The sequence below is a fragment of the Mesoplodon mirus genome (assembly GCF_964341445.2).
Source record: "Mesoplodon mirus genome assembly, chromosome: 19".
Classification (NCBI taxonomy): Eukaryota; Metazoa; Chordata; class Mammalia; order Artiodactyla; family Ziphiidae; genus Mesoplodon; species Mesoplodon mirus.
In genome coordinates, this window is record NC_138995.1 from 52,894,521 (window position 1) to 52,916,087 (window position 21,567).

Sequence of the window (21,567 nt, forward strand, 5' to 3'; positions counted from 1 at the left end):
ACAGGTTTTTCAGGAAAGCATGTATCAGGTTATAGCAGAAACGCCTGTACTCAGAATGAAGCGGGGCCTCTCTTCCAACAAGCATTCTTGAGAGGTCCAGAGTTTCCCTCACAGGAGAGCAGGTACCCACTTCCCTCTGAGCGCGGAACAACTTCCCAGGATACTGTGGGGCAGTTCTCTAGGGTTTGGGCACCAGAGCCCATCAAAGTTCCCCTCTTCTCTCCTCCCGCCAGACCCCTAGACCACTAAGGAGAGGCTAAGTGAAAAGACCCAGAATTTTGCTGCTTACAAGCTTACAGATCTTGAGCAAGTCATCGAACCTCAGCAGGACTCAGTTTCCTCACTCTTTAAATGGGAAGGCAGTGTTTTTAAAAATCATGATTGTCGTGGTGGTGGCTGTTTTTAATTTTAAAGTATGCTTTTGAGGGGCTTTCCTGGCGGTCGAGTGGTTAAGATTCCGAGCTTCCACTGCAGGGGACACCGGTTCTATCCCTGGTTGGGGAACTAAGACCTGCCGCACGGTGCGGCGAAAGAAAAAAGAAAGAGAGAGAGAGAGAGAGAGAGAAATACATGCCTTTGATTGTTGCTTTGCCATTTATAGTTGTGACCTTGGACAAGTGACTTTATTTCTCTATGCGTCATCTGTAAACTAGGGGCTTTGCGAGGATTTAATGCTACCATGTATGCAAAGCACTCAGCATAAGATGCCCGTTAAGCCCCAGAAAATTGAAATTCCCATTATGGAAGGCGGGGATTCTCGAGTTCTGACTGCAGAGGCAGAGGAACCCAGGGCTGGTGGGGAAAGCAGATGTGGCTGTGATTTTCCCAGGGACACTACAAACATCCTCCCAGCCCTGTCTTCCCCCAGAGGCCTCACCATCAGCCTGACCCCCAGCTTGCTGGAGCCACCAAGCAGCTCTCCCTTGCCCGCGGTTGGGGGGCTGCCCCACAGCGCCGGTTCGCGAACGGACTACACTTCCCGGTGTGCACCTCGGGTCGGGGCCCCGAGGGGCAGTCCAGCTGCGGGGACCTTGTCCTGGCCTGCGTTAGAGGTTCCGGGCAGTAACCACCATTCACGCAGCTGCTACTTTTCGCTTTGCGAAGCGCGTCAGTCACCGTCAACCCCACCTTGGGCCGCGGCCCCCGCAGGGTCTGTGAGGAGCGCTCGGCCCTCTCCTCCTCTCTTCTTCCAGGCGTCCGGCCCACGGTGTCCCAGGGAGGGTCTGAGGCCAGGCTTATCTCCCCGGGAGAATTCCTTCGCCCACGCGCACTCCTCACTTCGGCCCGAGGCCCGCAGCCGAGCTCTGGAGGCTGGGGGACTGAGGACCGACCAGGAAGTCGCGCTGCCGGAGACTACAACTCCCAGGCGGCACCGCGGCGCGGCGGCAGCGAGTACGTCACTCAGGCACTGCCTGCGGCCCCGGGAAGCGGCGCGGGCGGGGGCAGGGGCTGGGGCCGACCGGGAGCCCGATGCTGAGGATGGGGGCCGCCCGGCCGCCCCGCGCGTGAGGAGGCCGAGGGGCGCGCCACCCCGTCCTGGGGGGGGCTCCGCCAGCCCCGCCCCGCCCGGCGATCGTGGCCCGGGATGCGGAGCCGGGGGCCGCCGGTGGAGCTGCGCGGGGTGAGAGGCGCGGGGAAGGGGGCTGCCTGCTTCCCTCACCCTCGTCCCCCACCGGCGGACCCCGGCAGGAATTCGGCAGCCGCGCGGCCAGGCCTTCTTAGCGCCCTGACGTTTAGGGGGGAGAGGTGAACCCGCCGCCCTTCCCCCACCCCACCCTGCCTGGACAGCTGAATCAGAGGGGACAACCCTGCCTTTTTAAAGAGGCGTTTTCTTGCTCCTGCGGAGGGCCCCCCAGCCATGGCCCCCAGGAGCCCCCTAGAACCCGCAGGGACTGCCCCCCATCCTGGCCGCCGGGGCCCGCCCTCTGCATCCCGCGGGCAGCCTGTGTGAAGCGGCCTCCCGCAGCCCCTGGCCCCACCCCCATGGAGGAGGAGGAGTTGGGGGCGGCCAAGGAGTGGGGCACGACCCCCGCGGGGCCCGTCTGGACCGCAGTGTTCGACTACGAGGCGGCGGGCGACGAGGAGCTGACCCTGCGGAGGGGCGACCGCGTCCAGGTGCTTTCCCAGGACTGTGCCGTGTCAGGCGACGAGGGCTGGTGGACCGGGCAGCTACCCAGCGGCCGTGTGGGCGTCTTCCCCAGCAACTACGTGGCCCCCGGCACCCCCGCCGCGCCCGCGGACCTCCAGCTGCCCCAGGAGATCCCCTTCCACGAGCTGCAGCTGGAGGAGATCATCGGTGTAGGGGGCTTTGGCAAGGTCTATCGGGCCCTGTGGCATGGCGAGGAGGTGGCGGTCAAGGCCGCCCGGCTGGACCCTGAACGGGACCCGGCAGTGACAGCAGAGCAGGTGCGCCAGGAGGCCCGGCTCTTCGGAGCCCTGCAGCATCCCAACATCATTGCCCTCAAGGGAGCCTGCCTCAGCCCCCCACACCTCTGCCTGGTGATGGAGTATGCCAGAGGGGGCGCACTGAGCAGGGTGCTGGCAGGGCGCCGGGTGCCCCCTCATGTGCTGGTCAACTGGGCTGTGCAGGTGGCCCGGGGCATGAACTACCTACACAATGATGCCCCTGTGCCCATCATCCACCGGGACCTCAAGTCCATCAACAGTAAGTGGTGTCCTCCCCAAAAAACTTGCTTCCGTAGAACCTTGTGAGAACAAGCCTAGGTGGCGGGATGGGGACACCAGAAGACGCTGCCTGGGGCAGGAAGGGGCAGCAGTGTACCTTCAGGGCCAGGTGAGGCAGTCCTTGCCCCATTAAGAGAGGAAAAAGGCCCAGAAAGGTTGAAGGAGTACCTGCCTCCTAGGCTACAGTCACAGTAGCCCAATAAATATGTATCAGTGAACACTGTGACAGGCTGTAAATAGGACAGGTACAGTGCCTGCCCTCATGGCACTTACTGTCCAGCCACGCTGCCAGGGTCCACCAGGCAGAGACAGATAGAACCTGGCCTGGAGTCGGGGTTTCTCAGTCTCAGCGCTATTGACATCTGGGGCCGGATGATTGCAGGGGGCTGTCCTGTGTGATGTAGGTTACTTAGTAGCATCCTTGGCCTCTACCCCCTAGATGCCATTAGCATTCTCCACCCCCCATCCCCCACTATGACAACCAAAAATGTCCCCAGACATTGCCGAATGTCCTCTGGAGGGCAGACTAGCCCTCAGTTGAGAACCACTTCCTGGTGTCCTCCTAGGCCTCTGCCCCAGCTGGCCAAGACACACTGGGAAAGATGAGGGAGGAGGAAAAGGGATGAGGCTTACGTAAAAGCATCCAAGCTGTCTGGCCTGTCATAGACTTTCAGAAGTTGATTGGTTGGTTGAATGAGGTCTGGGGCCAGATGGAAAGCAAGGTTCCCCAGAACCTACATCTAGTTCAAGGAGCTTCTCATGATGTCAAATATTAATTGAGCACCTATCAAGTAGAAGCCCAACAGGGACCAAAACAGCCATGGTTTCTGCCCTTACAGCACTCACAATCATTCCCCGGATATTCATTCATTTCCCGGATATTTCCCGAGCACCTGTTGTGTACCAGGCCCTGTCCTGACCCTTAGGATACGGCAGGAAAAAAAATCCTACCTTCCTGGCTGTCCTGTCCTTCCTCTGCCTCATGTCACTCCCTTTCATTTCTGCATTTATTTGTTCAATTTATTCTTTCATTTGGTATTTACTGGGCCAGATCATATACTAAGCAAGGGAGATCAATAGTGAGTGGGGCCAGCATGTTCCCTGCCCTCATGCAATATGTGAGGGTTTTCTCTTTGTCCTCAGCCCTCACATCTCATCTATTTCTGACTCCTGTCAGTTCTACGTCTTGAAGTTTGTTTGACCCCATCCCACTGTTTCATGTTCGTTGCTAGGCCTCACCACCACCAACTGCAAGCCCCTAGAATAGAGGGACGGAGTCTTCCTTACCTGACAGGCCTGGCATTCATACACTCAACAGATAGATAGCTACCAAGTGCCCAGGGTGCGCCAAGCCCTGCGCCAGCCCCAGAGAATTGAGCAAGACAGACTGATGGTCCCCATCTCCATTGATGCTGATGCTCTGACTCCTGAAATGCTGGGTAAATGGAGGCAGGACTGCCGACACGCTCCTCTTGAAGGCTGGGGTCCCTTCTCAGCCCTGCCTCACCCCTGCCGATTCACAGCCTGCAGGTGGGGTATCAGGACATGCTCCCACTCCCCCAAGTTTTTCTGTAGCCAATGCCACTTGGACAAAAGGTTGGTGGGGCTCTTAGTCCAGGGCTTCCTGCTTGGGCAATGGAACTGCTCCATGCCTGAGACAGAGGAAACAGGGCCTCCACAGTACAGCTTCCCCCATTCAGCCTCCCCTGAGGAGCTCCTCATCTGACGTCATTCATTCATTGTTTTATTCAACTAATAATTCTGAAGCAGAATTAAGTGTACTAGGCACTGTCCTGGGCTCTGGGATTACAGATGTGAACAAGCCAAGACACATGTGACTGAGGCAAGACCCCCCCCCAGAAGTTATAGTCATAGATGGTTGATATTTAAATAGATAACAAAATTTCAGAGAGTATCAAGGACTCTGAAGGAAATAAAGCGGATTAAGGGTGGGGCAGAGGGAGCTCTTTAGATCAGAGCTCCAGGAAGGCAACGTTTGAGCAGAGACCTGAGCCCAGAGGACCCAGCTTTACAAAGATCTGGGCATGGCAAAGGTCCTGAGGTGGGGATGAAGCTGCCTTGTTGGAGAAACAGCAAGGAGACCGAAGAGGTCGGAAGAGCAGGAGTGAGGCAGAGGTGGAAGGAGGTGAGGCATAAAAGTAGACGGGCCAGATCACGTTAACCTTGGGGGCCACTGTGAGGGCTTTGGATATTTTATTCAATGTAGTAGAGGCCATTAGAGGGTCTTAAGCAGGGGTAGCATCATCAGATAAATATTTTTTTAAGTGAATTGATTTAGGCCCAGCCTGGGAGATGCAGACATCAAGTGTAAGACCATGGGGGTGTTCCCTCTGTCACAGGGTCACTCCACAAACAGGAAAGTTGGTGACTCGAGAAGGGAGAACTTCTGGGAGGTAGAGTCACATGCTAGAGAGTCTCGAGAGGCTTCCATGAGGAGGTGACATTTGAGTTGGGTTTTAAAGAAGGGACAAGATTACCAACAGTGTTACCTTGGGCAGTGGTCTGAGCTCTCTAAAACTTAGTCACTTCATCTGCCAAATGGGTATGACAGTAGAATTGCCTCATTGTTATGATGATTCGAGAAGTAGCCAGGAATGGCCAAAGATAAAGGTGGAGAAATAAGGAACAGTTATGGCAACATCACACACTAATAAAGAGAGCTGATGCTTTTAGAGGGCCTACTATTGCTTCAGGAAATAAACCTTTACTACAACCCTAGAAGGTCAATGCCATTATCATCTCCATTTAACAGAGGAGAAATCGTAGTGTTAAAAATAAAGTAAATAAGGTTATGCAACAAATAAGTGGCAGAGCTGGGATCCAAACCCAGGCAGGATACTGTACACTACCTTCTGTTTGACAGAAGGTAGTAGAATATCACAGCAGTTAAGAGATTGGACTCTGATGACAGATCTAGTTTGGGTCTTTGCCCCACCATTTTCTCTTTTTTTTGGCCGCACCGCGCACCTTGCACGATCTCAGTTCCCCAACCCGGGATTGAACCCAGCGCATGACAATGAAAGCCCGGAATCCTAACCACTAGACCACCAGGGAACTCCCCCCACCATTTTCTAGCTGTGTGATCTCGGCCAAGTGACTTCATCTCTCTGAGCCTCAGTTTTCTAGTCAATAAAGTGGGTTGCTTGCTAGTTAATTTGTATAAAGGGCTTAGCACAGTGCCTGTCATATAATAGGCACCTAATAAACACTAGCCATGGTTGTTATTGTTATTAGTAATAACCCTAGACAGCAAGTAAGTTGGAACCATTCAATATGCTTGGGGGATATATCAGTCAGATTTTTGTCATAATAATGCTGTGTAACAACCCTCCCACCCTCCCTGAACTTGGTGTCTTAAAACTCAGTGTCCTTTATTACTGCTCATACATTTGCAGGCCTGATGGAGGGTAAACTGATTTAGGCGGGGCTCAGCTGGAGAGGCTTTGCCCCGAGTAGCTCTCATGTTCCTTGGACCAGCAGGCTAGCCGAGGCATGTTCTCATAGTGGTGGTAGAAGGGCAAGAGGGCAAGCAGACATGAGAGGCCTGGGCTTGGAACTAGCATTCTGTCCCTTCTGCCTCATTTTATCAGACAAAGCAAGTCATACGGCCAGCCCAGAGTAAAGGATGTGGAGATACAAAGAATGTGACACAGAAAGGAGCAGAATTGGGGCCATGAATGCAGCTACCCACAGCAGGTGACAAAAAGGAAAGGAAAACCATCCCCTTCTGCTTATGGTTTGTAGTTGCCACTTCTGCGGTGGTTGGGAATTCAAGGCCGTGGCCATCGACATTTCCCTGAGCTCCCCTGAGCCCAAGTTGGAGTCAGGAGGCCAGTGAACTCAGGAGAAGCTCCCCAACGCCTCCTGGGAGCCCGAGGCAGGGATTAGACCATCAGGAAAGCGTTCATGGTCTTCGAGGCCAGGAAAGGAGCTGCTGCAGAGGTGGGTGACCCCAGGCGGCAGGGAGAGAACAAGTAGGAGATTCCAGCTGAGGCGGGGGCAGGACACATGGGGCTGCAGCCCAGCACGTCTGGGGTGACCCACCTCTCTTCCTACCCACAGTCCTTATTCTGGAGGCCATTGAGAACCACAACCTCGCAGATACGGTGCTCAAAATCACAGACTTCGGCCTCGCCCGTGAGTGGCACAAGACCACCAAAATGAGCGCTGCGGGGACTTACGCCTGGATGGCTCCGGAGGTTATCCGTCTCTCCCTGTTCTCCAAAAGCAGTGACGTCTGGAGGTGCTGACGGTGGGACAGGGGAGGCCTCCTGGGAAGGGAGGAGGGAGGAAGGGGGAAACGGCAGAGTGGGAGGGACGGTCTGCCACTGCAGCGGGGATCAGAGTCTGGCAAAGGGGTCTGCCAGCAAGGTCAGACCATCAGACAAGCACAAAAGCAGGTGGCTGCTCTGCTAGCAGAAGTGGCAGCTGAGGAGGACTTGGATTACGTTTGAAAATTCCAAAAGTATAAAGATAGGCGGTCAGCACCAAAGACCCCTCACACACCATCCATTACATTGCCCCCACTCATCAAACAGGAACTTGAGGCCTTTGAAGGTGACCATTCATTCATTCATTCATCCATCCAACTGCACTGGGAGCTAGGGATACAGCAGTATATAAAACAGACCCATTTCCTGCCTACGGGAACAATACATACCTCAGAAGCTAAAAAAGGCTGTTTTTAAGTTGAAATTATAAAAATAATTTTTTAAAGGTAGTAAGTTAATCCACCAGAAAAGTACTAGACAGTGTTACGAGCTAGCAGGTTGATTGAAAAGCACTCCGAGGGCTGGAGATGACTTTGGGAAAGGCTTTTCTGAGAAGTGGTACTTGAGCTGAGTTCTGGATGACAAGGAGCCGATCATGCAAAGTTTAGGAGAAGAGGCTTTCCAGGAAGAGGGAACAGCTTCCACAAAGGAGAAACTGAGGTGAGAACGAGCATGGTATGTTCCAGAAAGGAACATGTGGCTGGAGCGGAGCAGGCAAGGAGGAAAGTAGTAGGAAATGATGGAGGAGGGAGAGCCGGAGGGCCTTGCAGGTGAGGGCGTAGATCCGGGTTTATTCTAAGTGCACTGGAAAGCCATTAGAGGCACTTGTGAATGACATGATCTGATTTAACATCGCAAAGGCTCCCTCGCCTGATGGATTCTAGGGGACAGGAGTTGGGGCAGGAGGCCAATGAGGAGGCTGTTCATTGCCTGCGAGGCCTGGTGACAGCAGAAACTCAACCTTCTACTTGCGGTGGGCAGCCAAACCCAGATCAGTCCCCGGCTGAGGCTCCAGATGGACCAAGCCGCAAAGTCATGGTATTGGGGCAAACAAATAAGACAGGAATTCTCAACTAGAGCAGCGCAGCCCTTTGGGGGGAAGTTTAGTCTTGCTTCACATAAGGCATTCCTTTATGGTCCCAAACATTTATAGAAGCCATATTTCAGTGGCAAGGAACAGAAAACCCAAAATAAAAACAAGACTGATGTTTTTGCTGTCATGTAAAAGCCCATGACTTTTACACGATATAGTACCCCCAGCATTAGGGATTGAGTCCTATGTTAGGATTTTTTACTGTGGTGTCACTGACACGGGGCAGGATAATTCTTCCTTGTGTGGTACTGTCCTGTACCTTTCAGGATGTGAAGTATCCATGATTCCCAGCCACCAAATGTCAGTAGCACTCCCCAGTCATTGTGACAATCAAAACATCCCCACAGGTTTCCAGAGACGTGGGAGAGGTTGTGAGGGGAGGGCCTGGCCCCCTCCAGTTACAAGCCACTGTTACTCTTCTCCACCATGAAGCCTCCATTCCCAAGTCCACTTCATGGTCCAAAATGGCTGCTTGAGCTCCAGATTTTATGTCTATATTCCAACCAGAAGGAAGGAGAAAAGAGGAAAGGGGACCCCTTCCCTTTAAGGACACTTCCTGGAAGTTAGTTGCACACTACACACTCTTCTGTATCCCACTGGCCAGAACCGTTGCCATATGGGCACACTTAGATGCAAAGGAGGATGGAAAATTATTTCAGGCAGCATTTGCCCAGCTCAGATTTACCAGTGCCGTCACTGAGAGAGGAGGGGAAGCTGTCAGCTGCATGAGGGCAGGGGTGGTGTCTATCTTATTCCAGTACCTGGAACAATGCCTGGCACACAGCAGACATTTAATAAGTGTATGTTGAATGAATGCATGGAACGGGGGAGCACGGGGATCTACTACGTGTTGGGCACTGCGTGAAACAGTGATCAGGATCCAGAAGGAGAACAGTTTACTGGAGAAGATGGACACGCAGGTGACTGTAGCACAGTGATGCACGCTCTGGAATTATGTAGCCATTAAGGACGCTGTCGTGGGCATCAGACAGACCTAAGTCTCAGTGTGGCTCCATCACTTACGAGCAGTGTGACTTTAAGCAAACAACTTAACCTCTCTCTGCCTGCACCTGCTCATTGGATAAAATGAGGGTCATTCCAGTGCCTCCTGCCTCATAGGACTGTTGTGAGGCCTCGAGCAGTGCTGGCCTGGAGTAAGTGCTTTATAAATATTAAATAGTGTTAACTTGTTTTTAGTGGTAAGTGCAGAGGGTTCTATGGAAACATAGTGAAGGGGCCTCCAACCCAGCTTTGGAGGCTGTGGAATCAAGGAAGGCTTCCTGGTAGAGGGGACACCTGAGTTGTGACTTAAAGGACCGTTAGGCAAAGGAAAGGGTGTTCTCGACCAAGGGAACAGCACGTGCAAAGGCCAGAGGTTAGGAAGAACAGCGTTTGTTCAACCGTTCAGCATGGCTGCACGATGAAGCTGGGGGTGGTACGGGGCTGAGAGTGTTTACAGGCGAGGCTGCAGGGGTCATCAAGGTCAGGGCTAAGAAGGGTGGGTTTGCTCAGTGGGCGTGGGGAACCCACTGAAGGTTTTCAGGCAGAAGAGAGGCAGGCAGAGCAAAGGAGAGACATCAGAGAACCAACCCCACCAGATCAGGCCACTAGAGGTCACATCAGGTTCTTGCAGCCTCATTGGCCAGGGCTGGCTGCTGGGGGGAGGGAAGCCCACCATGGGACTGGAGGCAGGGCTGGGGTGTAGGTGAGGATTAGGGTGGGCTGTGGCATCACCCCTCCCTCTCCCCCACCTGCAGCTTCGGAGTACTGCTCTGGGAGCTGCTGACGGGTGAGGTCCCCTACCGTGAAATCGACGCCTTGGCCGTGGCATATGGTGTGGCTATGAACAAGCTGACTCTGCCCATTCCCTCCACATGCCCCGAGCCCTTTGCCCGCCTACTGGAGGGTGAGCCAGGGCCCCGTGGAGAGGGTAGGCTCAGCTAGGGGTGGCAGGGGCCCTCAGGCCCAGACCTCACTCTTTCACACCCATCCATACCTTTGGGCCCAGGAGTGAGGGACAAGGGGCTGGAACCATGGGACCATGAACAGTCTCCCCCACAGTTGGCTCCATGGCCTCCAGACCTGTGTTCTGGCTAGGCCTACAGCTCTTGAGGGCAACCTGTTAGGACCCACTGGCCCTGGGATTCCTCCCTGATCCTCGATTCTGCCACCAGTCAGGGAACAGGTCCCTGAGTTTCTCTCCCCAGAGTTTCACCAAGTGAAACATTGCCAGGAATTTGGCTTTGAATTCCTTCCCCTCGGCTCCATGGGAGCTGTTTGTCCACAGACCCTTAAAGTCCTGCCTCCACTGAGCAGGCCGATGCCCCAGAGCATGGCCACTGACATTTCCACTCCCACTGCTGTCCTCTCCACCCCCACCCCAGAATGCTGGGACCCAGACCCCCACGGGCGGCCAGATTTTGGCAGCATCTTGAAGCAACTTGAAGTCATCGAACAGTCGGCCCTGTTCCAGATGCCGCTGGAGTCTTTCCACTCACTGCAGGAAGACTGGAAGCTGGAGATTCAACACATGTTCGATGACCTCCGGACCAAGGAAAAGGTGAAGGCAGGAGGAAAGGTGGGAGGGATGGAGCAAGATCCCTGAGTTCTGATGCCTTGGATGGGGCAGAGTCCCTTCCCTTGAGCCCAGGGGTCTTTGGGTCCATGCAGGGCCAAGGGAGCCTTTTTTGCATATTAAGAAAAGACAGCCTCCTGTTGGAAGGTTGATTTAAAAAAAGGCACCCTGCACTGAAGTACTTACAAGTGACACTGCATGAGGTCTGGGACTGGCTTTAAAATCCTACAGCAAAAATGGGGAGAGAGGAGAGAAGGAAGGTAATACATGAAAAAAGATTTGCAAAGTATAGAAAATTGTTGAAGTTGGGCGATGGGTACATGGGGTGCACTTTTTCTCTCCTTTTGTGGATGTCTTCCAAATTGAAGATTTAAAAAATTAAAAATCAAAGAGGAAGGAAAAAAGAAAAGCCACCCCTTTCTTTGAGCTAAGACAGTCCCCTGCCCTGGCACCCAGCCTGGCTAGTGAAGTGTAAGTTGGATTGTGCCACCAATTTGCCCCACAGCAGGACAGCCCTGAGCAGGACACCAACCAGACCCAGCAGCCCTGGAGCCATCCCCAGAGGCAGAGTAGCTAAGCTCCTAGCCCCAAGCCCCTCATCTCCTCTCCAGGAGCTCCGTAGCCGCGAGGAGGAGCTGCTGCGGGCGGCGCAGGAGCAGCGGTTCCAGGAAGAGCAGCTGCGGCGGCGTGAGCAGGAGCTGGCCGAGCGCGAGATGGACATCGTGGAGCGGGAGCTGCACCTGCTCATGTGCCAGCTGAGCCAGGAGAAGCCCAGGGTCCGCAAACGCAGGGGCAACTTCAAGCGCAGCCGCCTGCTCAAGCTGCGAGAAGGCAGCAGCCACATCAGCCTGCCCTCCGGTACCCGCCCACGTCCCCTGAGCATCCCCGAGAGGCCGCTGAGAGCATCCCTAAGCCAGGGGTTATCTCTTCCTTTTATTTATTTATTTTTTAAACTTTTTTTTTTATTGCTAAATATATCACACCTACAGAAAATGACCAAAGAGCTGTACAGCTTAATGAGTTAGTAGAATCTCTCCCATGAAAGCAGGGAGAACCTACAGCCACCCCATCTGCATCCACACGCCCTGTCCAAACACATCCCCCTGCCGCTCCCTGAGAGTAACCCCTGTCTTGACTTTTAGGGCAATCACTTCCTTACTTTTCCTTATAGTTTTATCTCCCAGCTATTTGTTTAATATCTTTTAATCTGCCTTTTTTTCCTCCTTGCCAATAATTTGTTGAGGAGCTGCATCATTTAACCTGTAGCATTTCCCACAGTCTGATTTTGCTGCTTGCATCTCCCTGGTATCTTTTAACATGTCGTTCTGTTCCCTGAATTTCCTATAAATTGGTATTAGGTTAAACCATGTGAAATTGCTGATGTTCAGCCATTTTTGACCTACAGAAACAGAAGTTTCACATGGCTCAACGTAACAGTTGGATCTCAGGGCTTAATCAGTTTCAAGTTCAGGTTTGATTTTTTTTTTTAAATATAGCTTCCTAGGTAACATCAGAAGGCACATCATACCGATTTCTCTCTCTCTGTTACAAGAGATGTTACAAGCCCTAAAGCAGTGCCTAGAATAGCACCAGCCAACAGAAATATAATGCAAGCCACATGTGTAATTTTACATTTTCTAGTAGCCATATGAAAAAGAGGAAAACAACAGGTGAAATTAACTTTAATATATTTTGTTTAGCCAAATATACCCAAAATGTTGTAGTTTCACACGTAGTCAGTACAAGAAAAATTGTTAATGAGATATTTTACCTTCTTTTTTTCACACTCAATCTTTGAAACCCAGTGTGTATTTTATATTTACAGTGCATCTCAATCTGGGCTCTAAATTTTCATCAAAAAATCTTGACCTGTATTTAGATTTCATAAAATGTACAGTTGAGAAAGCAGATTCACATACCAAAGTTGTTCCAAACATGCTTAAATGTTTCCGATGACTGAACTGAGTGTCTGTTTTGAAAGGTAAACTTAAATTACTTACAATTAAATAAAGGTAGAACTCTCCAGTTCCTCAGTTGCACAAGCCACATTTCAAGCACTCACTTGCCGTGCGTGGCTAATGACCACCATATTGGACACTCAGGCCTAGATCCTCAGGGCAGCAGCTCTCAGACCCGAGTGTGCATCAGAGGTAACTGGGGGACTTTTACACCGCAGTTAGATGGCTGCACCTCACCCCCACCGTTCCTGATTAAGGGAGGGCCCAAGAATCTGCATTTCCACGAGGTTTCCACTTGACGTTGATGCTGCTGGTCTGGGAACACACTTTGAGAACCACTGCAGGAAGGATTACAGAATGGTGGCATTCCTTCTATCCTTCTACAAAGGGAACTTCTCTTTGGCTACCCATGGAACTGTGTGCTTAGGGAAGTCTTTCTTTTCGCAGGCTTTGAACATAAGATCACAGTCCAGGCCTCTCCAACCCTGGACAAACGGAAAGGATCAGATGGGGTCAGCCCGCCCGCAAGCCCCAGCATCATCCCCCGGCTGAGGGCCATTCGCCGTGAGTATCTCCCAAGGCCCTGACCAGTCAGTCAGTGAACAGACTCCTCTGAGCACATATCTTGTACCAAGCCAGAGCAACAGCAGGGGACCAGGTGGGCAGGGTCCCCTCCCTCATTCTCATGAGGGGAAACAGACAACAAGTAAACAAGTTGGCGAGCAGGATAATTTCCTGTAGTGATAAGCGCTCTAAAGGAAATCAGGGAAGGGAATAAAACACAAGAGTTGCTGTTTTTATTTTTTATTTTTTTTTTTATTTTTTCTTTTTTTCTTTTTGCGGTATGCGGGCCTCTCACTGTTGTGGCCTCTCCCGTTGCGGAGCACAGGCTCCGGATGCGCAGGCCCAGCGGCCATGGCTCACGGGCCCAGCCGCTCCGCGGCATATGGGATCCTCCCAGACCGGGGCATGAACCCGTGTCCCCTGCATCGGCAGGCGGACTCTCAACCACTGCGCCACCAGGGAGGCCCAAGAGTTGCTGTTTTTAAATCACAAGGAAGGCCTGTCAGAGAAGCTGAGGTTTGAACAGGGACCTGCATGGTAAGGAGGAGTGACACATGCAGAGATCTGAAGGAACAGTGTCCCTGGCAGAGGGAACAGCAAAGATGAAGGCCCAGAGGCAGGAACAAGCATGGTGTGTTTATCAGCTGGGAAGGCCAACTTGGCTGGAGTAGGATGAATGGGAGAGACAGCACTAGGCTTATGGTCAAGGGTTCAACAGGGGAGGGTCACACTGGGCCTTAAGAGCTGGGATAAGGAATCTGGATTTTATTTTAAATGAGACGGGGGAGTCTCTGGAGGGCTGTGAACAAGGCAGTGATGTGGTAAAATTAACCTTTTCCCTCTGGCCACCGTGAGGAGTAGGGATTGGAGGAGAGCAGGAGTCAAGGTGGGAGACAAGTGAGACGAGGGGGCTGGGCCAGGGCGGGGGCCTTGAAGAGGGGAGATGGTGAGTCAGCTACATGGCAGAGGTACAGCTGTCAGGGTTTGCTGATGAGTTGAAGGGTACCCGGCCGGCTCCCCAGTCTGTTCTGCCCCATCATTCACCCCTGGCCTCGCCCCACACACCACCCCCTACACACACTTCTGTTTGGGCACCTGCTTTGTACCAGGCCCCAGAGGTCATTCCCCTGGGGGGATGCAAAGACAAATAATGACCACACAGTGAGTCAGTACTAGTATCGGGGTACGTTCAACGTGTGATAGGAACAGAGGAGAGAGAGCAACTGGCTCCGCAGGGAACAAGTCTGCTCCAGAACACTCCGCAGGGCCTCAGCATCTGCTGTTCCCTCTGCCTGAAAGGCTCCTCTCCCTTGTATCAACTTGACTCACTCCCTCACCTCCTTCAAGTCTTTGCTCAGATTTCTCCTTCTCACACATGAGACCTTCCCTAACTCCCCAAACCCCTTACCTGCTTTATATTTCCCACAGCACTTATCACCTTCTAGCCCCCTACCCAGATGATGTACCTAGTGTGACTCTTGTTGATCATCTGTCTTCACCCACTAAAACGTCAACTCCTCAGGGCAGGGACTTCTTTTTTTAAAATATTTATTTATTTATTTGACTGCACCAGGTCTTAGTTGTGGTATGCAGGACCTTCGTTGCCCCGTGTGGGATCTTTAGTTGCAGCATGTGGGCTCTAGTTCCCTGACAAGGGATTGAACCCGGGCCCCCTGCAGTGGGAGTGTGGAGTCTTAGCCACTGGACCACCAGGGAAGGCCCCAGGGCAGGGACTTTTGTCTGCTTTGACCACTGCTGTCTTCTCAGCACCTGCCACAGGGCTTGGCACATAGCAGGTGCTAGTAAACCTTTGGGAATGAATGGATGGCTGAAGGGTTAGGCTGTGAGAAGTGACAGGTGATGAAACGGAGGAAGCTGGGACGTCGTCCTGACAGCAGTGGGGCTCTATGGAAGGATGTAGAGCAGGGAAGGGTCATGATTGGAGTTAGCGTCCAAGCTCCCTTGGGCTTCCAGGTGGAGGGGGGGAAGAGTAAGGCTGGGAGCTCAGCGGGGACAGACTAAGACCCACTAACCAAGTGGCTTCTCTCGGCCCAGTGACTCCTGTGGATGGTGGTGGAGGTAGCAGCAGTGGCAGCAGCAGTGGTGGCAGTGGGACGTGGGGCCGCAACAGTGGACCCTCGAAGAAGGAAGAACTGGTTGGGGGCAGGAAGAAGGGCCGGACCTGGGGGCCCAGCTCCACGCTGCAGAAGGAGCGGGCTGGAGGAGAGGAGAGGTATTGGCTACCTGGAGCCCATCCCACACCCTGTGCCTCTTCCCCAGACCCTTGGCAGCCAGGAGGCCTATAACCCCCCCATCTTTGGTGACCCCTGCAGGCTGAAGGCCCTGGGAGAAGGAAGCAAACAGTGGTCATCAAGTGCCCCCAACCTGGGCAAATCCCCCAAACACACTCCCATCACCCCGGGCTTTGCTAGCCTCAATGAGATGGGTAAGAGGGTGAGGGCGCCTTTAAAAGGGAGGGGGAAGGAATATTCCCTGGCAAAGGGGACCGTAACCCAAGACCAAGGGGTCACCATTCCCCAGGGCTGCAAGGAGGGAGCCGGATTTCACTGGGCCAGAGGGTAGGATATACCCGGAATGGGAGCAGCCGGTCCCTGGGGTGTGGGGATCGTTCCCAGGAGGAGGGGGTTTGAGGGGAGAAATAGTCGAGAACCACGCTTAGTGGGCCTTGGTGCGCTTGTTGGAGGGGTCATTTCACTGGGGCAACCCCTTGCCTCCAGATCCGAGGCGGGTGGGCCGAGGGGCCAGGCTCCCAGAGTTAAGCGGGTCGAGTCCAGTGATGGCCCTCTCCCGGTTGCAGAGGAGTTCACGGAGGCAGACGGAGGCAGCAGCGTGCCCCCCTCGCCCTACACCACCCCGTCCTACCTCACGGTGCCGCTGCCCAGCCAGCCCTCCCCCGGGGCGCGGGCGCCGTGGGAGCCGACGCCGCCCGCCCGGCCCGGGCACGGCTCCCGGCGGCGCTGCGAGCTCGCGCTGCTGGGCTGCGCCACGCTGCTGGGCGCCGTGGGCCTGGGCGCCGACGTGGCCGAGGTGCGCTCGGCCAACGGCGAGGAGCCGCGGAGCTGGCTCGATGGCCTCTTCTTCCCCCGAGGCGGCCGCTTCCCGCGGGGCCTCAGCCCACCCGGGCGCTCCCCGAGCCGCCGCGATGACTCGGCCCCCGGCCCGGGCCTGGTGCCCTCGGCCACCCTCGTGTCGCTGTCGTCCGTGTCCGACTGCAACTCCACGCGTTCGCTGCTGCGCTCCGACAGCGACGAGGCCGCGCCGGCCGCGCCCTCCCCGCCGCCCTCCCCACCCGCGCCCGCGCCCGCGCCCAGCACCAACCCCCTGGTGGACCTGGAGCTGGAGAGCTTCAAGAAGGACCCCCGCCAGTCACTCACGCCCACCCACGTCACGGCCGCGCGCGCTGTGAGCCGCGGGCACCGGAGGACGCCGTCAGACGGGGCGCTGGGGCAGCGGGGGGTGCCCGAGCCCACTGGCCCCGGCCCTGGTGAGTGAGGCTCCACGCGCCCACGGCGCAGAAAAAGGCCCATCTCCCGTGCCCCCGCCAAAGACCTATGTCCCAGCCCAGCGACGACGCCCTGGATGCTAAGGCATCCTCCCCTGCCTAGCATGGGGAGGAAGGGTCTGTGTCCCCATGGCCCCCACTGCTTTGTGAGGCATTGTGAGTCCCTGGGTAACTGAGACGCAGGATGAAGTAGGGGTAGCAAACTCTAATGCCTACAGGGGCCAGGCAGGTGACATTAATGGCAACAACAATTACTAGAGCTAACACCCACGTGCTATGCCCTGTTCGATATAGTTTACTAACTCACAAAGGTGATTAGGACAGATAGGAGCCCAGGGCTTCCCATCAGGCACTGTGCTACTGGTCTACAGTTACTGTTATCATTTTAGTTAATCCTCACCTATGTAGCAAGGTGCTGTCATCCCCATTCACAGACAGCAACATGCCTGAGGAGTCTCTGTGGGTCTTTGTGAACCTGGCCCAGTGTCAGAGAGGTGCAAGGGATGAGGGCTTTGTCTAGAGTAGCAGCAAGGAAATGGGCTCTGAAAGATAAAGGACTGAGCCCAGAGTTGCACCCAGATGATTGAGCAGTTGGGGGGGGTGGTGGCTAGGTAAAGGTCCAAACCCTGCTGGAAAGTGGGCCCAACAAAATCAGATTTTTCAAGAGAAGTCAAATTCCAATTTTCATGGAAATGCTCCTGGCTTTTAAACACCACCCTCTGGCCCACGCCACTCACCTCATCTGATCCTCTCTTACCAGGCCCTCGAGATCCTCTGGACTTCCCCCGCCTGCCCGACCCCCAGGGGCTGTTTCCCACCCGCCGTCGGCCCCCCGAGTTCCCTGGCCGTCCCACCACCCTGACCTTCGCCCCACGACCCCGGCCAGCCGCCAGCCGTCCCCGCCTGGACCCCTGGAAACTGGTCTCCTTTGGCCAGACACTCAGCATCTCTCCTCCCAGCAGGCCGGACACTCCGGACAGCCCCGGGCCCCCCAGCATGCAGCCCACGCTGCTTGACATGGATATGGAGGGGCAGAGCCAGGACAGCACAGTGCCCCTGTGCGGGGCCCATGGCTCCTGCTGAGGCCTGCCCACCACCGCCCGCCTGGGCAGCCATGAATGTAGCGCCCCAGGCCCCGCCCCAGCCCACCGTGCCACAAGGCAGGGGAGGCCCTGGGCAGGATACTCACTCTATTTATTGGGGAAGGGGGGGAGGGAGGGCAATTAATTTATTCCTTTGTACCCCGGGGGGGGGCCCTGTGCCTGCCCTGCGGTGGGGGGGAGGGTGGGCAGGGATACTCAGGGACAGGGCATCATGGGGGATTCGGCACAAAATGCAGCATTAAAGGTAACCCCTGCCCCCTACCAGGCTTGGCTGTGTGTCTTTCCCTGTGCCGGGCCCTGATCCTAGATCATCCCCAGTGGGACACGCCCCCACCCATGCTCCCAGGCCTCTCTGGATCTCCGAGGTCCAGGGGTTGAAGTCCAGGCCCATGTCCCCACCCGGGCCCCCACAAGAATACCACACGGAGAGGTTATGGTCACCAGCGACAAGTGCTTTACCAGCAAACACATGAGTCGGGGAAGTTACATGGTGAGGTGGGGGGCAGTGGGGGTAGGGACAGTCCCCCCAGGTTGGCCTCAGCCAGTGACACCCCGGGACGCAGCCCCAGCCCCACTGTCTTCCCGCCTGAGGCTGCAACGGTTCATCTTCAGCTGAGTCAGCTGGATGTAGCGCAGGACGTTGGTGTCTGCAGGGGAGGTGGGCAGGGCATTATCTGCGTGTCCTGGGGCAGCAGGTGACATCTGCACCACCTCGGCTCACACTTCATGGTCCCCGGCCTTCGGCGCCCCACCCCCATGGCTGGTAGAGCCAGAGCCCTTCTCCAAAAGCCCCAACTGAGCAAGCAGAGCAGGGCGTGTCACACGTCCACACTTCTGCATCTGCTGTGCCCTCTGCCAGGCATGCCTCTTCTCAGAGACTCCTGTCACACTTCTTACCCTCCAGTGACATCTGTAAGAAGCCTGTTCCCTCCAAACTGCTCAGCAGGAAAACTCACCTTGCCCCTCCTCCCACACCCTGTGTCATGCGCCTGCTGTGCTCCCTCGTCAGTGGCTACTAATAGAGAACTGAGTACTGTGTCTGCCGACACCCCACCGCACACACACCCCGTGACCTCCCCCAGGGCAAGGAACAAGCCTCCAGCACTGCCAACACCCCCCCCCGCCAATCTCCTGGCACTGCCAGGAAACAGGTGAATGAATAGGTGAGTGTGTGAACAGGTTAGTGAGTGAGTAGATGAATTAATTCAGGGGGAGGGGGCTGTGAGTGGCCAGGGAAGTGGCTGAGTAGGTGAATGGGAAGCAGCAGGACGGGCTTAGGACGGAACAGATGAGAGGTGGTTGGGTGAACGCCAGAGGAACGAGGGGTGAGTGGGCGCGAACGAACGGCAGGTGAGTGGAGGCGTGGGTGTGCAAGGAGTAGGTGGGTGGAGGCCGGACGGGGGGTGAGGGGTACAGCATTCATTGAAGCAGCTCTGCCCTGATCCTCCTGCCCTTGTTTCCTCCTCTCTAGCCCCTTTCCCTGCTCCCTCCCCGCCCCCTCACCTGTGGGTTCTCGGCTGCGGGCCTCCTGCAGGTAGCGCAAAGCGCGTGCATAGTCGCCCAGGTGGTAGAAGGCAATGCCGGCGCGGTAGGTCGCCTTGAAGTTGCCCTGCTGCTTCTCCAGCACCTTGAGACAGTACTCGCGCACCCGCTCGTAGTTCACCAGCTCCGACTGCAGCAGGCAGGCTGCGGGGGCACCACGACCGACACTCGCAGAGCCTGTCGACACCCCAGGCCTCACCTGACCGCGAGGAGCCTGGCCTTCAGGCTGCGGAGGACGCCTTCCCTTTCCCACGGCTGAACCCGGCCTAAGGGATTGCTCAGGCCACCGGGGGCCACCAAGCTTCTGACCAGTCAAGACAGAATCAATCTGCACCGCCGCTAGAGGGCGCGAAAAACACAGACAGGTGCTTAGCTGGGAGGTGTCTGTAGGGGAGAGCACTAAGGGTGATCTCACAGGTGAGGGATGGGTCCTTGAATGGCTCATCCAAGGTAGGTTTTTCTCACCTGAGGTTCGCAGGTCGCAGCCCAAAGCCCATTTCCTGCAACCCAGCTCCTTCCATTCCCTGTGGTCCCCTAGAGTCTCAACCCCTCTTCCTGATCAAGTTCTGAGGTCTCCCATCACAGACCCCAGCCCTAGCCCCTTGAAGCCTCCAGCCCCCCCCCCAAGGCTTGACTAGTGCCTCTCACGTCCCACCCCTCTCACATATGCACCCTCTGCGCTCCCCGACGGCCCCGTACCAGTGAGAGAGTCATAACATTCCACCTCCGTGTTCTCCACCAGGCGCCGCTGCTCCTCGCTGAGGCGGGCTGGCCCTTGGCTGGTGGCGGGCCCGGGGGCGGGGGCGGGGGCGGGGGCGGGCAGGCCTCCAGGGTGGGCCCCCTGCGCCGCCTTCAGTTGCAGCAGTGCCCGATGATACTTGCCGATGGCTTCCCGGAACTTCTTCTCTCGGTAGCAGCGCTGACCCTCCGCCTTAAACGCCACGGCGGCCCGCAAGCTGCTGTCGAGAGCCGCACCCAGGCCCCCCGACGGCTCTGGGGCAGGACTGGACCGAGCCGACCCATGGCGGGGGCTGGGGCCCGGCGGGGAAAGGGCGGGAGGCGGGCACGGCGGAGGCTCCGGGGCAGCGCTGAGCATCAGCACCGGGGACAGCGCGCCGCGCTGCATTGTGGGAAACTCCTGCGGCCGCCGCTGCAGCTACCGCATCGCCCCCCCGCGGGGCTGGTCCCCATTCTTTCTCCGCCCCCGCACCTCCGGTAGCCGACTCCGGCTGCCCCCTATGGGTCTAGAGAAACCCCTCAAGACTTCCCCACTCTCTCCTTCAAATCCCTTCTTCCCACTCCCCTTACCCTCCCAACCCTCCTGCTTGCTCTCCTCTCCCATGCCCAAAGCTCCTAAACCTTTCTAGAAGGAAAGAACAAGTCTGGGAGAAAGAGCAGGAAGATAACAACCTCGTGGAAGGCTGGTTTTCAGACCGCTAGGCATTTGGCATATTGGATAAGAACACAGGCTAGGGACTCAAGCTGCCCAGATTCAAATACCTGCTTATTTTCTCATTAGTTGTATGACTTAGATAAATCACCTGAATTACCTGGAACTCTGTATCCTCATCAGTAACATGGGACTATGATAGCAACTTTGGAACCCATTCATTTATCTATGCAACAAACAAATATTCACTGATATCTTTCTGTGCCCAACTCTGGGGCTGGGTGATGCTGGGACATAGCAGGGACTGAGAGAGCCTCAGATTCTACCCTCACTGGGTGCCTATGGAAGTGGGGAGACAGACCAATGACCAGACAGTGGCAGCCCAGAGTGGGCTAGCCTGGGAAGTACAGGCAGGGAGGTCGGGGCTGGGACGCAGGAGGCACAACAGGCTCTGACGGCCCAGAGGAGGTACCCAGCATAGGCTGAGGTGGTGAGTGAAGGCTTCCTGGAGGAGGGGAGAACTCGATGAACAAGAGAGATCTGCTTCTTGCCCTTATAGAGCTCACTGTCTGGGTAGGAAAACCAGTGGGAAAGCAGTCAAGTGACAGCCCAGAGTGAGGATCACAATAATAAAAGAGTGTAGAGAAGGAAATACATGAGAGGCTTTCGAGAGAAAAACTGAGAGTGAATGATTGTCCTTCAACACTCCTTAGCCTCTTACTCAGTGGTGGGACCTTGGCCAAGCTCCTTGGTCTTCCTCCACCTTCCTTCTGTGTAACAGGGAGGTAACAAGTGAGCTTACTTCAGAGTAGCTGTAGGAACTGAATTATATTATGCAGGTA

General features: G+C 55.5%; 3 protein-coding genes across 4 annotated transcripts in view; 1 reads left to right on the top strand and 2 right to left on the bottom strand.

The window, feature by feature from the left end:
* LOC309794791 (uncharacterized protein) overlaps window positions 1-1,985 on the bottom strand; it is a gene marked incomplete at its 5' end in the record, with an annotated part of 47,226 nt that extends 45,241 nt beyond the window's left edge. Inside the window, 2 exons of the mRNA XM_082606677.1 lie at window positions 1,129-1,808; window positions 1,894-1,985. Of these exons, the coding sequence (XP_082462803.1) occupies window positions 1,129-1,808; window positions 1,894-1,985 (772 nt within the window). The remainder of the gene's footprint in view (window positions 1-1,128; window positions 1,809-1,893) is intronic.
* MAP3K10 (mitogen-activated protein kinase kinase kinase 10) lies at window positions 1,424-17,996 on the top strand. Of its 2 annotated transcripts, none has more exons than XM_082605894.1 (10): window positions 1,424-2,665; window positions 6,769-6,949; window positions 9,828-9,859; window positions 10,455-10,630; window positions 11,257-11,503; window positions 13,051-13,167; window positions 15,223-15,400; window positions 15,501-15,613; window positions 15,986-16,672; window positions 17,451-17,996. In XM_082605894.1, the coding sequence occupies exons 1-10, from the start codon at window positions 1,984-1,986 to the stop codon at window positions 17,771-17,773; spliced, it is 2,736 nt and encodes a 911-aa protein (XP_082462020.1). In that variant the 5' UTR covers window positions 1,424-1,983; the 3' UTR covers window positions 17,774-17,996. The 2 variants fall into 2 exon arrangements, with proteins under 2 accessions (XP_082462020.1, XP_082462019.1); XM_082605893.1 differs by having other exon boundaries at window positions 1,425-2,665; window positions 9,828-9,976.
* Window positions 17,997-18,330: 334 nt separating this feature from the next.
* TTC9B (tetratricopeptide repeat domain 9B) lies at window positions 18,331-20,461 on the bottom strand (the record flags this gene model as incomplete). The annotated part of the gene is made up of 3 exons (XM_082607211.1): window positions 18,331-18,440; window positions 19,297-19,479; window positions 20,035-20,461. 3 exons carry the CDS (start codon window positions 20,459-20,461, stop codon window positions 18,331-18,333), a joined length of 720 nt encoding a protein of 239 aa, XP_082463337.1.
* Window positions 20,462-21,567: the final 1,106 nt, after the last annotated feature.